The sequence below is a fragment of the Agelaius tricolor genome, unplaced genomic scaffold (genome assembly GCF_023055355.1).
Source record: "Agelaius tricolor isolate 1412-34295 unplaced genomic scaffold, bAgeTri1.0.p SCAF_1, whole genome shotgun sequence".
Taxonomy (NCBI): Eukaryota; Metazoa; Chordata; class Aves; order Passeriformes; family Icteridae; genus Agelaius; species Agelaius tricolor.
This window is the reverse complement of record NW_027269261.1, coordinates 57991328-58003794: the sequence shown is the minus strand read 5'-3', so window position 1 is coordinate 58003794 and position 12467 is coordinate 57991328. Positions and strand designations below refer to the sequence as shown.

Here is a 12467-nt window from a genome sequence, read left to right as displayed (position 1 = left end):
ACCAGGTTTGTAGTTACCTTGATTCTACAATGGAGATAAATACCATATTATGCTGCTTCTACTTAAGAGAAACCAACAAAGTCAGACTTTATGAAGACTTACAAAGTTTTGTTGGTATTGATCCTACCATACTCAAGTTAAGCCTCTTGAAGTCCACGTTGGAGTCCACACAGCTGGTACAAAATTTCCCAGCCCTAAAATGTATTTCTCTTAGTGTACAGAGGTGGAAGCAGCTATGCAGGAATTGGGACAATCCCATCAGAAAACCCTAAACGCTGTAAATAAAGGATATGCATAGAAATTGAAATAAGAGAGGCAAGATTTTGAGAGGGTATTTATTCTAAGTGGCATTTCTGTGTTACTGCCCTAAAGCAGACTACCCAGCAAGAGCTACACCTTCTTCAGCCACGTGTTACTTCTGATCCTTGGACGTGGAGATAGATTTTTTTGGCCATTGGAGCACTTTGCCTGCAAGAGTAATAAGACATGAACATCAACCAGGAATGAAGTTGTTCAGGGAGCATCCAAGTTCTTCACCTGCTCTGCCTTGGCCCCAATAAAATGACCTTTATACATTTTATACAATAAAATGGCCCCAATATACATTCCCTTCGGTTTGCTCTGGCTCCTCAGCAGACACTGGTGCTTCACATACCACATATGAAGCTGCTGCCAAGAATGCCCTTTTCCTCTTCAATTGTTAAGGCATTTTTTTAAATACAAATACCATTTATAATGGTGTTGCAGCACTTTTGAGAGACTAGTGCAGCTATTTACAGGCCAGTAAAGGCTTAGGCTACCTGTTCTCAAGATGCTTAGGTAGACATGGGATAAAAGGAGTCTGGAATCTGTCCAGTGAGAGTCTGGAAATTACCCAACAACTTATTGGAAACAAACAAGGCAGCCAAGTAACCCCTGGGATTCCCCCTGGACAGGGATTTTGCCCAATTTCAAGTGAAAACTGCTACATGTTCATCATCATGACTCACCTGTGAAAGTTTTCAACATCCTCCACAGTCTCAGGCAAAACTCTTCCTTTAGTTTCAGGCAGAAGCAGCACCAATCCACCCGCAATCAAGCCAAGCACAGCTTCAAAACAGAGGCACAAAGAGCTTGTAAGCATTTAGCAGCCACTAGCTACTGCCAGACTGAATGGACTTGTCACTGACACTTTATTTTGTCCTTTATACAAGGTGTGCACCTCAAGTCTCATATGCAAAACTGTCATGCTGCTGCAAAAATGGAGGATGTGGCTGCCCTGTGGAGACAGCACCAAGCCAAGTCCTCTTGTGAGCTATGCATGAACTAGGACACCTCAAACTGGGCAGATCCTTCCTCTGTAGAGGAAAGAACTCTTTTGAGTGCTAGAGCATGACAGGAAACACATTCCATCTTTATGCCATTCACATAAGTTTAGAAAATGTACACTAAATGTATTATCTTCTAAGCAACACAATCAAATTCTCCTCTGATAATTTCTCTTATCCAGTTTGTACGTGTTTGGCATGCATTTTAAAACTACTAAGCAACCTTCTAGATGTCCTGTCTGTCAAAATCTGCATATTGCCATTCAAGGTATTTTTCTGAAAATAATGTGCTGACCTAAAGATTCATAAAAGTGTTGCAGGCCCTGACCTGAGAGTTCAGGTCACTAGTCTGTAAAACTTATCTTGCATTTATTTACCAGCCACTTTCCAAGTAGTTGGAGAAGAGCCAGTTGACAAAGTGTCAGAAAAGCTGAAGCATAACAGCCATACTTGTGCTCCATTAAATAGGGAATTACATTAAATTCTAGGGTTTGACTGCTGGACAAAGACAGTATAATTCACAGAAGAGCAGCAAATCAGCTTTTCATCCATCAAATATTAAGCTCATCAAAATTTTTATGAGTTCTTTGCCATGTGTCAAACACGTATTTGACTCAAACTTCCTTTAAAATGCAAGCAGAAATCATAGGGGTAAGGGAGATATGAGTGCATAAACAAGTTCCAGCTTGTCTTAAACTGAAGGCTAAGGCCTTGTAGAGAGCAGGGGGCTTCTGCTGAACTTAAAGCAGCTGCATTGGTGGCTTTTCCCTCCCTTTGGAACTTGGGTCCCCCACTGCACCCTGGAAGGGGCTGGCAAAGGAGGGAAGGTGGCACTTACTGAAGACAACCAGTGGCAGATCATGCCAGATCTCCACCAGTCTGTAGACAATGAATGGGGCGATGACTCCACCAATATCACACAAAGAGGAGCAAACCATCACCCCAAGGTTCCTGGTTTGGCAGCAAAGGGATCATGTTAGTGTCAGAGTACTGCAGTTGGAAGGGGATGGATCACAACTCTCACCCTCACATAGGACAGATCCAGGCACTGCGTGGAACTTCAGATTCCTCACCCACCCTGGTTCTCCCAAATTTTCCCTTTATTTCAGTCATGTGAGTTTCCCTTTGTCTAAAAGTACATTTCTTTTCTTTATTAAACTACCTTTTTAAGCATTTTAATTGTGTTTCACCTACGTTATGTTCAATAGTACCTGTGTAGTTCTGAAACATTTGAGGATAACTGAATTTAGCATAAAACATAACATACACATCAGCCTCAACTATTTGTTTCCAGGCCAAATGTCAACTGGGAAGAGGATGCACTTACCTGATATAAGTTGGATACAGTTCTGTGTTTACAAAGCAAACCATTTCAAAAGCCATTGTAATTCCCATTCTCCCAATGCAAGCAGTAATCACTTTTAACCAATGTATGTCTGCAGAGAAAATACATTCAACACACTTAAAAGCATCCCAGTGATTAGCAGGTGTCAATTGACACAACAGTGTTATTCTGTGGGATCTCTAGTCCCATGTCAGTTGATGTTTCTAAGGGATGTTTGGTTTTTTTCTTTCACCCGTGTGAGTGAGGGAACGGGAACAGTGAGGACTCATGAACAGTGGCAAAGGGACCCTCACAAAGCAGCACAGAGGTCCCAGAGGACACGGTGGGACCCCAGAGGGTTTCATTCAGGTGACTCACCCTCTGGAATGAGGGCTGTGGCAAGGCAGGCAGCCCCAGCCACCAGGTTGGACACAGCCCAGGGGTAGCGCCGCCCGACCCGGTCAATAGTGATGATGATGAAGAAGGCAGCTGGGAACTCAACAAGTGCAGAGTAGAGGAAATCCAGGTACATGTTCTCAGCAGCCATTCCCATGTGCATGATGAGCCCCTGGTAGAGGACGGAGCTCGTGAACCTGGGCAGAGAAGAGCATCCTGGATTTGTTAGATAGTAAGAGAGCAGACATCCATGTCCTGATGGAGTGGTCAAATCCAGAGCTCCAAAACTAGCTGTCTAGTGCTACATTCTTACCAGTTGTACATCAAAATGAGTGTGTTTTTTCTTATCTGTGGTGTCCTGAAAAGGTCCATCAGTGAGGGATTCTGCTTTCCACAATCTTCCTCTTCAAATTTGATATCCTATGGAAGAGCCAGTACATAGCACATTAAATTTCTCTGGGTGAACTGATGCAAGGTACTGTCATGATGCTTACTTGCACGTACAAGCAAACCCTGAGCTCACCTTAAAATGGGAAGGCATCTTTTTCTGATTTTTTTTAGCCATATTTCTGACAATTTTCATAGCTTTGTCATTTTTTCCTTGAGATATCAGCCACCTGGGAGACTCTGGGAGGCACCTACAATGCGAGTGGATGCCATTATACAACAAAACATAAAGCCTACCTATTCTCCCATGGGTAGAGACTTTGGAGGGATTAAATAGAGGTAGATGGAATTTTTTTTGTTGGTTGATTGGGTTTCATGTGATACTTCCCACTCCCCCAGTGAGGAAAAGTAGTACATCCCATGGCTGAGACTGGAAGAGGAGGCAGCGGCTTTGGTCAAAGAGGAGTTTACTAAAGATAAATCAGGGAGAAGTTTTGAGTGAGAGTAGTGCTGTCAGCTTATCCAGCCCATTCACCACAAACCAGCTCCTCTTAGGGAGCCATTTTTCACTTCTGTCAATACAGGTTAAGAAGTACTAATTACCAATTCACAAATATGGAGAAAGAAGGCAACAAATTTCTTTCTACTATTCCTAACCCCTTGGCCCATCCAGACAATTTCTCAAATCCAAAGCACTCAAACCAAAAAATATTTATTAAAAAGAGAAGAGAGAAACTAAAATGAAGAAGTACCCAAGTGCTTTTTTTTTTCAGTTGGACCACAAAACTGCAATTTCTCTGCCTTAAAAGAACATGCTAACAGTTATGTTAGCATTAGACAATTTGTGAATAATCATATTTTCAGTGTAAGACAATTAAGTTATGCCAAGGCACCTATTTTCATTTATGAATTGCCTAAAGAAAGGAGTAAATTTTACTAGTCCAATTTTCCCACAGTGTTTTTCCAAGTGGTCTGATTTTTAAACACAAGGTCAGATGAGGTGCACAGGCTAAGATTCAACAATATCTCAGCTGCTGAGGAGTCCTGTTTCCCTCTCCTTTGTGCCGGGAGCCTCCTCTTTGCACCAAGAGGTGTGTGCAGCAGAAAGGAGCGCCCTGTTCCTCCCAGTGCCAACCCTTGGGAGGCAGGAGGAGCTGGGATTTTTGGGTGGCGGGCAGAGGCGCGCCACAGGGCACTCACCAGTAGTAGAGCAGGAGGAAGCAGGTGGGCAGGGTGACGGTGAGCTGCAGCCACCGCCAGTGCGGGAGGGCGTAGGCGAGGCCGTCAAAGAGCAGGAGCCCGACGGAGAAGGCGGCCTGGTAGAGGATCCCCACCGTCCTGCGGTACTGCGGGCCCACCACCTCTGTCACTGCGGGCGAGCACAGCGACACGTCAGTGCCATGTCATGCCACAGAGCAGGAACCACCCAGGGCACGCTGCAGGACCAGTGCTATGGTAACTCCTTGGAGAAACCTCGGGCATCACAGGCTTCCCGGCATAATGCCTCCCAACAAAACCCCCTGCTGCACTTTTCCGGCACCCAGACTCCAGCAGAGAGGAAAACACTGCTGCTGGCCGTGCACAGGCCTGAGGCATCCAGGAGTGTCTTCTGCTGCAGAGATCTCAGAGTAAGTCAGGCATTTGTCACAGTGCACAGACGGATTTTGTTGTGAAATCTAATGCCAACATACATAATGTCTCCAACCCAATAACAAAGCTGAATATTTTGTTTACAAAGAACAGGCTTTCAGCCTGCTTCTCCCTCCAAGTAATAAGGAAAACCTGTATCACAGGATGGCTCTGAGCTCCCAGGCCAGGGTGGGATCACTATTCGTCTGCTCTTTGCTACTCCACACCACAGCACAGAGCCATACATCTGTGGGTCTCTGTATCTTGTGGATACAGAGTTAAAAGTAACTATTCCAGCAGGCAGGCACAAGCACATTTTGCATCCAGTTGTGTGACTTCAAGAAAGCAAACTCATTAGAAAAAGAGCAGTAAGGAACTAATTAGCAGCCAAATGAGCTGTTGAGTTTTGGAGCCACAGATTAGCTAATGCTGCTCAGCTGAAGATGCACAAAGACATCTCTTGCAAAGATAGGCTCAGCAGCACTGAGCCAGAAGCAGCTGAAGGGTACATGAGCAGGATAACAAGGTTGTTCTGTCCTTGTATCCTTCCCTGGACATTCAGTATTGGCCACCCTCAGGGAGAAGATACAAATTTAAGGGAGTTTTGGGGCTGGTTCATGATCTTTTGCATAAGAGAGTTTCAAGAGATTCCAGGAGTAACAAGATATAACAGAGAGAAAATACCAGGATGGGGGAAAACATTGTCATGAAAAGGACTTCATGTTCTAAAACAGCTTCAAGTTCCCCAGAAGAAGGGATAGAGCTTTCATACATGCCAGGAAAAGATTTAAGAGGCCAAGCAAGCATCCAGAAATGCACAGGAAGGAATAATCATGTCTTAGCAGAAGACAGTCTGTAGGTGCTTTTATTTATATCAGACATCTGGATAACTGAATTAGCAAGGTGCCCAAAGTGAAAGATTTAATGGAAGTTTAGGGCACTGACTTTTACATTTTTACCACTATCACAATGAACTGCATATCTCTCAGAGATATTTGTTGGAGCCACCCGCCACCCTAACCCAGTTAATGTTCTGTGGGTCAGCTTTTAAAATACTTAATCTGCTGCTTCAGTGATTGCTTGCAGTTGGGTATTTTGGACAAGAGACGGAACTCCACTCCAGAAAAATCAGAGAAATCCCAGGCAGCTCTACCCTGAAGCAGAAAGAGGTCCTGAGATGGTCCCAGACCCAGCCTGGCCACCCAGCTGTGCCTCACCAGCAGAAACAGCTGGTGCAGGGCACTGGGGGAGAGAGGCATCCACATGGGCTGGCTCCTCCATGGCTTGGCCTCTGCTCAGCCCAGTGCATACGCACAGGTACACAAACACCTTGCCTTCTTATCAGCAAATACATGCTGTTCTTCAGTTATTTTTATGTTCTCTGTTTCCCTCCTTATGTCATAAAAATGTCTCAAGTTTTCCCCACCCTCTGCCTGCTTCTTTAATGGCCTCCTCTGTCCCCATCCTGTCTGCACGTGGACCAGAGGGGCTGTGACTGCCTGGTTACCTTCCCTAGCCAGAGCCTGATGGAAGGAAGAGGAGCCATGGGGCCCAGACAGATCTGCAAGGGTGAGCTGCACCATAGGGGAAAGCCTATCTCGAGGTAAGAGCCCTAATACACCACCACTTGCCTGAGCTTTGAAGGCTACTGTTGTTTCTCCCTAATGACAGTGCTTGAAAACATCCTAAGGAGTCAAAGAGGGAGAAAACTTCTTAATAAAATACCATGGGGGCATTTTTAAAATGGCTTCTTTTTCAAGTTTTTTGGAGTTGAGTTTTGTTCCTTCATCATCTGCAGCTAGTCTAGCATAGAAGCTAGACCTTCTCCTGGGAGCAGGTCCTGCACTCACCCAGGATGTAGCCTGCAGTCCAGCAGCCCTTGCTGACCAGCCCTTGCAAGAAGCGGATGATGACTATCCACACGTAGCTGGGCACGAAGACCAGAAGGAGCCCACACACAATATTGGCAACGATTGTTGTTAAAAGGCAAAATTTACGGCCAAACCTGGGTTGGAAAATGATAGGCATGAAGCAAACCACTAGTCATGGAAGCATTTTAAGCTAGCAAGAGCTTTGTGTATATTCAGGGGGAAAAAAATCCAATTTTGCTATGCAATATAGAGACATGGTTTTTTTCTTTGCCCATTATTCACTTATCTGCTTTTCTATGCCATGAAAAGCTACTGTGCCAGTTGCTCAGCAATTCCACAAAAACTTTAAGGAAAAAAAAAAATAGTCCCATGTTTACATATATTACATTGGGACTGAAAAATAAGTAAGGGTTCCACATGCACCAGATTTATAAGGGATTTATTCACCACAATCTTAACCTTTAAAACAGTAGTAATGTATGGATCTACTTGTGAGTGGCTGCATTTCTCAGCTGGAGCAACTCAGAGCCTGCTGTGCTAACAGTCCTAGGGGAGCAAGGGGGAAAACAGGCCCTTGAGTACTGACATTTGTTTCTCTTTAACCCCAGGTGCCTGAGCCAGGGAGTCTGACTCTGCTGGCTCTGAACAGGGAGCTAGAGGGACTATCTGCTTTTTTCACAGTGACTGCTGCTGCACACATCTGGCAATGTGCGACAACTCTTTCTAAGCTTCTCCAAGCTGCAGCCACACAGAGTGTGGCAGGTTAAGTGGGAGATCCAAACCATGCATTTCCTGGCTTTGGTTAACATCTGAGGGCCCTGATATGGCACAGTAGGAAGTTTGGGGTGTACAATTCTAAAGTAGAATGTGCTCTGCAGGGCTCTCTGAGCAGACCTGTGCTAACCACCAGGCACAACCTGAAAGGCAGGATACTGGCTCATGCTGCCACTGAAGGTCCAGGGGGACGACCTTATTTTCAGAAGAGCAGAGATGTATCACTTGCACAACCTTTATCTAGGTTTGGCTGCTGAACATTGATAAGGGAGGTCAGAGGGTTTTGCTGTCAGCCCACACGTACCTGTCTGCAATGTAGCCAATGTTTAAGGAGCCAATAAAAAACCCAGCGTTCACAGAAGCCTGAAAGAGATCCAACTTCCAGGAGTCCTCACACACCAGGTCAAACTAAAGGAGCAACCACAGTCAGAGACAAAAGAGTGAAATGAGGAGCTGGCTCATGTCCACAACTCTCCTTCACTTCAGTTAAAGATTTAAACTTGTTCAAATGGGTCATGTTTCTGCAGTTAAAGATTTAAACTTGTTTAAATGGGTCATGTTTCTGCCTGTTTTGCCAGCACACAGAAATCCTACTAACTTAACTAATTGTCCAACATTAAAAACTGGAAAAAGCCCTTGAGCAGTTTCCTAGCATCTCCCACTCATGTCTCATCTCTCTTTTCTGCAAAGAGCATAAGTGAGTTATTATCTGTCAAAACTGGCACCCCAACCTGTGTTGGCCCTCATTGATCAAATCAGCATGGATCTGACAATCACCCTGAGTTTTTCAAACAGCTTTTTTTTTGTGGCTGATGGTGAACATTTCTAAGCAGTTCTTGTTGCCTCATACCCTGGCATGGTAGATTACTCCCCACAGACCACTAAGTGTGATGCCTTTACTAGAAGCATCTTAGATGCCTTCAGGAGCCTGCCTTGCCCAGGTCCCATGGAGCACTGGCTTTCTGCAGGAGGGTAGAAGTATCTGCATCTGCCCTGAGACCACAGCATTTTCTCTCTGCTCTGGTTTTTAGCTCAGCTACATTGTTGCATGTGTCTGGAGAGCAGACAGTTTTTATCCAGGACCAAGCTTTATACCGCATGGATACCGACATACATTTGCCATCTAGTCTTGTCCTACCTTACTGGTAGAAATAATAAAAGCTACTAGAGAAAAAGTAATTGCCAAAACTTTGCCTAATATGACTGAGAATCCCTTCCCTTCCTCCTGGTAGCTGGGTTTAATTGAATCTATGCATCCATAATTAACATAAAACCAAATATTTCTTCTGATGCTCTTATGGGACTTCCCATGAGGACCTTCTTCCATATGCAAACTTTTGCTTTGAAATAACATGATTTACACTGCACTATCCTTTCCTTTTCTTAGCTATCAGAGCAAGGGACAACATATCAGAACCTGAGAAGTTTCACAGAAACAGTGACCACAAGGAACTCACTGACAAAATGCAGAGTTATGTGACACATCTGGTTACCCCACGAAGGAAGCAGCCCACGGGCCTGGCCTTGCAGCCCTTCAGCAGGAAAGGGGAGACTGCTGATGTGAGAGCATGACTGCATAAGCTCACACAGACTGCAAGTGCTCAGCTTCCCACAGCCTCAGGAGATGATGACGGGGGCATCTGACCACGGGATCTGCTGGAGCATTTTCCAGTGAGATGTGCTGCTGAGCTGCTGCTGCATAGAAGGCCTGGCTCAGCCTGCATTTGAGGTGCCTCACTTCCTCCCTTTCATATCTCACAGCCCATAACTTGCTGAAAGAAGTACACTTAGATTGCACCCCCTTATATCCAGGGCCAATCTCTTACAAAACTATGAATGCTGAAGTTGCTCAAACACAGATTTTAACTGCTTCTGCATTAGACGTATAGGGGAAAGAATCCTGACTGCCTCTAAACATTTGGTGGAACTTTCTATGATGAGTTCAAGCTTGTTATCCCAGTAACTGGTTTCTTCCTTAAGTTAAAGCACCTGAAGTGCTAAAAGTACAGCAAGTAGTTTAAGTACCACTTTCAGTTTATTCACACTCCTTCCAAAAACACAGTTTCTACAGTTTCTTCCTGACTTAGGTTGTTTAATTGTGGGAAGCAATACCTTTCCTCACACTGACTGCAATTAATTTTTATTTAAAACCAACTTTAAAAGACATTATTCATTAAAAAAAAAAAAAAGAAAGAAGAAAAAAGGAAGGGGGTGGGGGGGGTGAGAAATCAAGACCATTACATTGGCCAGTTTTGTTTGCAGCACTGCTAGCTGCACTGTTTACACACCTTCACCAATTGGACCTCTCATGTGACAGGAATTTCATTCAGAACTGGACTTTATCTACCTGGGGATTTGCTGAAATATGCTTTGCTCCCCAGCTGGAGATAGAAGCCTCCTGAGCAGCCAAGGCAGCACTTCACAGCAAGGACAGAGGGACGATGACTTGTAAACCCCCAAGCGCAAGTTCACAGTAAGAGCCAATCCCTCCTCCAGGTAAGCAGGGCATATTTTAACACAGCCAAGGCTCCACCAACCCTCTCCCCCAGCCCTCACCTGGTCTTTAACAGAGGGGACAGGACGAAGGGGGTTGTTTTTACCTCTGTCACGATAGAGCTCCCTGGGGAGTCGTAGACCCAGCCATCCCGGCAGGGCCCGAGGGGGACGGGGTCCCCAGTGCCCCCCAGGCTGCCGAGGGGGTCGGTGCAGCTGATGCCTGTTGTGTTCCAGTCCACCTCGTACCTCCTGCAGCGGCTGCTGAAGCTGGCCCCGTGGCCATCCCACTCGGGAACTGTGTGATTCAGCTGCTCCTCCAGGCTCCAGCCACAGCGCTGGCTCAGCTCAGCCACCCCGGGGCTGGAGCAGCGGTGCTCGGGGGTGAACCCAAAGAAGACAACCCCCACGTACACTGGAGTGAAGGAGGCAGATAACAAACATAGGACAAAAAAAGTTTGCTTCTGGAACCTGTCAAATTCGCCAACATGCTCTAAAATATCATCTAGGGTTGGCATTTTGGCACCCAGACCACCTCAAAAACCTCAACCAGGTCCTCTCTGCAGCCCTGATATATTTAGTTGGCAACAAAGCTACTTAACTTACAAAGATATTTGACCAAAAGTCAAGACTAACTCTATAAATTATTAAACTACATGTTGCAAGCTCTATTTTTTAGGTTTCATTTGAAATCAGACCTTAATTCACCCAAGGCGAATTTCCCTTTAACCCCTAATCAGAGCACTTATGCATTCCTGTTCTCTGGAACAGCCCGTATGGGCCACAGCCCTTCAGATTTTTTGGGGAGTTTTGAGGTTATTTTTTTAGTTAGGCAAGTCAGTTCCTCAAATAATAAGCATTTTAAAACAGTAAACATAGGTGGAAAATTCTACCAACATACAAGCAACACATGGGTTTAGTGCAGAATGGCTGGGCACCACATGAGCAAAGCTTCATAACCAGGATCTGTAAAAAATAGGTGGGTACACTATGAAAAAGGAATGTCTACACATTGAGCCATAGAGCAGTAAAGGAACAGCTTTCCTAAAAACTCTGTCACATGTGTCTCACCCCTCACCCTCCACACTCTTCCACTCCCAAGGAAAACCTCTCCCTATCAGGGAACACACTTTCACCTGACCATATTTTTGCAGTGATCCAAGAGAAAAAGCATTCATTACAGAATTATGCACTGGGAATAGCTGTGGAAAGCCATACTATACAGTGTCTATGGCCAAAACAGCTATTTTTTTTTTTTTTTACCACAGAAGACCTATAGTACTTCAGGTAGGCTTCATTGCAGGCACCTCAAATAAATGCAGTTGTATTAGGCTCCAGTGGTACATTGTCCTGCCTATGGATAGATACCAGCTACTCCCTTATCTTTTACTGACAACAGCAGCCTTCCATCAGAAAGAAAAGCCTAAATGGAAGTAACATTTAAAAGATTTTTTAAAAAGTGAAAAATTGTCTGGAAAGCAATAGGCAACAAGAAAAAAAAATTAAAGACACAATACACTCTGAAAAAAATAAACCAGCTTAGAAGGCCATTCTGGGCCAGGCATTGAAACAGAACTTGGTCTCACTGCTCAGCTACAGACCAAGACCGGCCTGAGCAGTTGTGAAAGCTGCTTTGCAAACCAACACTTCAAGATCATTCCCCGCATCACACAGATGTGCTTTCTCCTCTCCTGCTTCATCCTCTTCTCCGTCAGGAACATCTACACCAAGTTAACAAGATCTCCTCTCCTGGCCGCTCAGAGTGTCACCCTCAGCCAAGCACAGCACCACCCCACTGCAGACCTTTGCCTCTCCAGCTGCAGGAGTTCCATGTGGAACTGGGGAGCGGAACAGGGACACAAACGTGCACAGCAGTCACCACACTAAGAGCCAGGCCCTGCGACCTTCCTCAGCAGGGGGAAGTGTGCAGTCAGCTGGAGCCAAGGGAACTGAAGTCAAAGCCTGCCTGGGATGCGGATGAAGCTAAGGCATTAGGCTGCATCTTAAAAACACACCCCAAATCCCCTCACATCACTTCTTTTCCAACAGTTTTATTTAAACAGTTGGTAATGGTGTGGAAAAGTTTCCCTTGAACTACGAAAGTTTGATCCAGACTGGGCCAGTTTTCCCCATTTCCTACCATTCTCTCTGCAGCCAGCCCAGAGGGGCCTGTGTAGACTCTGCCAGGCAGGAGGTTTCTTTGGGACGTTTCCCAAGGTGTTGTGCTGCTGACTAGCAAAGCTTCTGCTCCTGGCCCAGCCATTTGTACAGACTCATCTGAGCCCT

At 45.3% G+C, this 12467-nt stretch overlaps 1 protein-coding gene across 1 annotated transcript; it reads right to left on the bottom strand.

Annotated features, from left to right (window-relative positions):
- Positions 1 to 338: 338 nt before the first annotated feature.
- Positions 339 to 10699, bottom strand: LOC139590548 (solute carrier family 22 member 2-like). Its single transcript, XM_071428290.1, has 11 exons — positions 10289 to 10699; positions 7993 to 8096; positions 6894 to 7048; positions 4615 to 4783; positions 3551 to 3665; positions 3341 to 3447; positions 3010 to 3224; positions 2635 to 2743; positions 2146 to 2258; positions 990 to 1089; positions 339 to 468 (listed from the first exon to the last, which is right to left on the bottom strand). The coding sequence occupies exons 1-11, from the start codon at positions 10697 to 10699 to the stop codon at positions 402 to 404; spliced, it is 1665 nt and encodes a 554-aa protein (XP_071284391.1). The 3' UTR covers positions 339 to 401.
- Positions 10700 to 12467: the final 1768 nt, after the last annotated feature.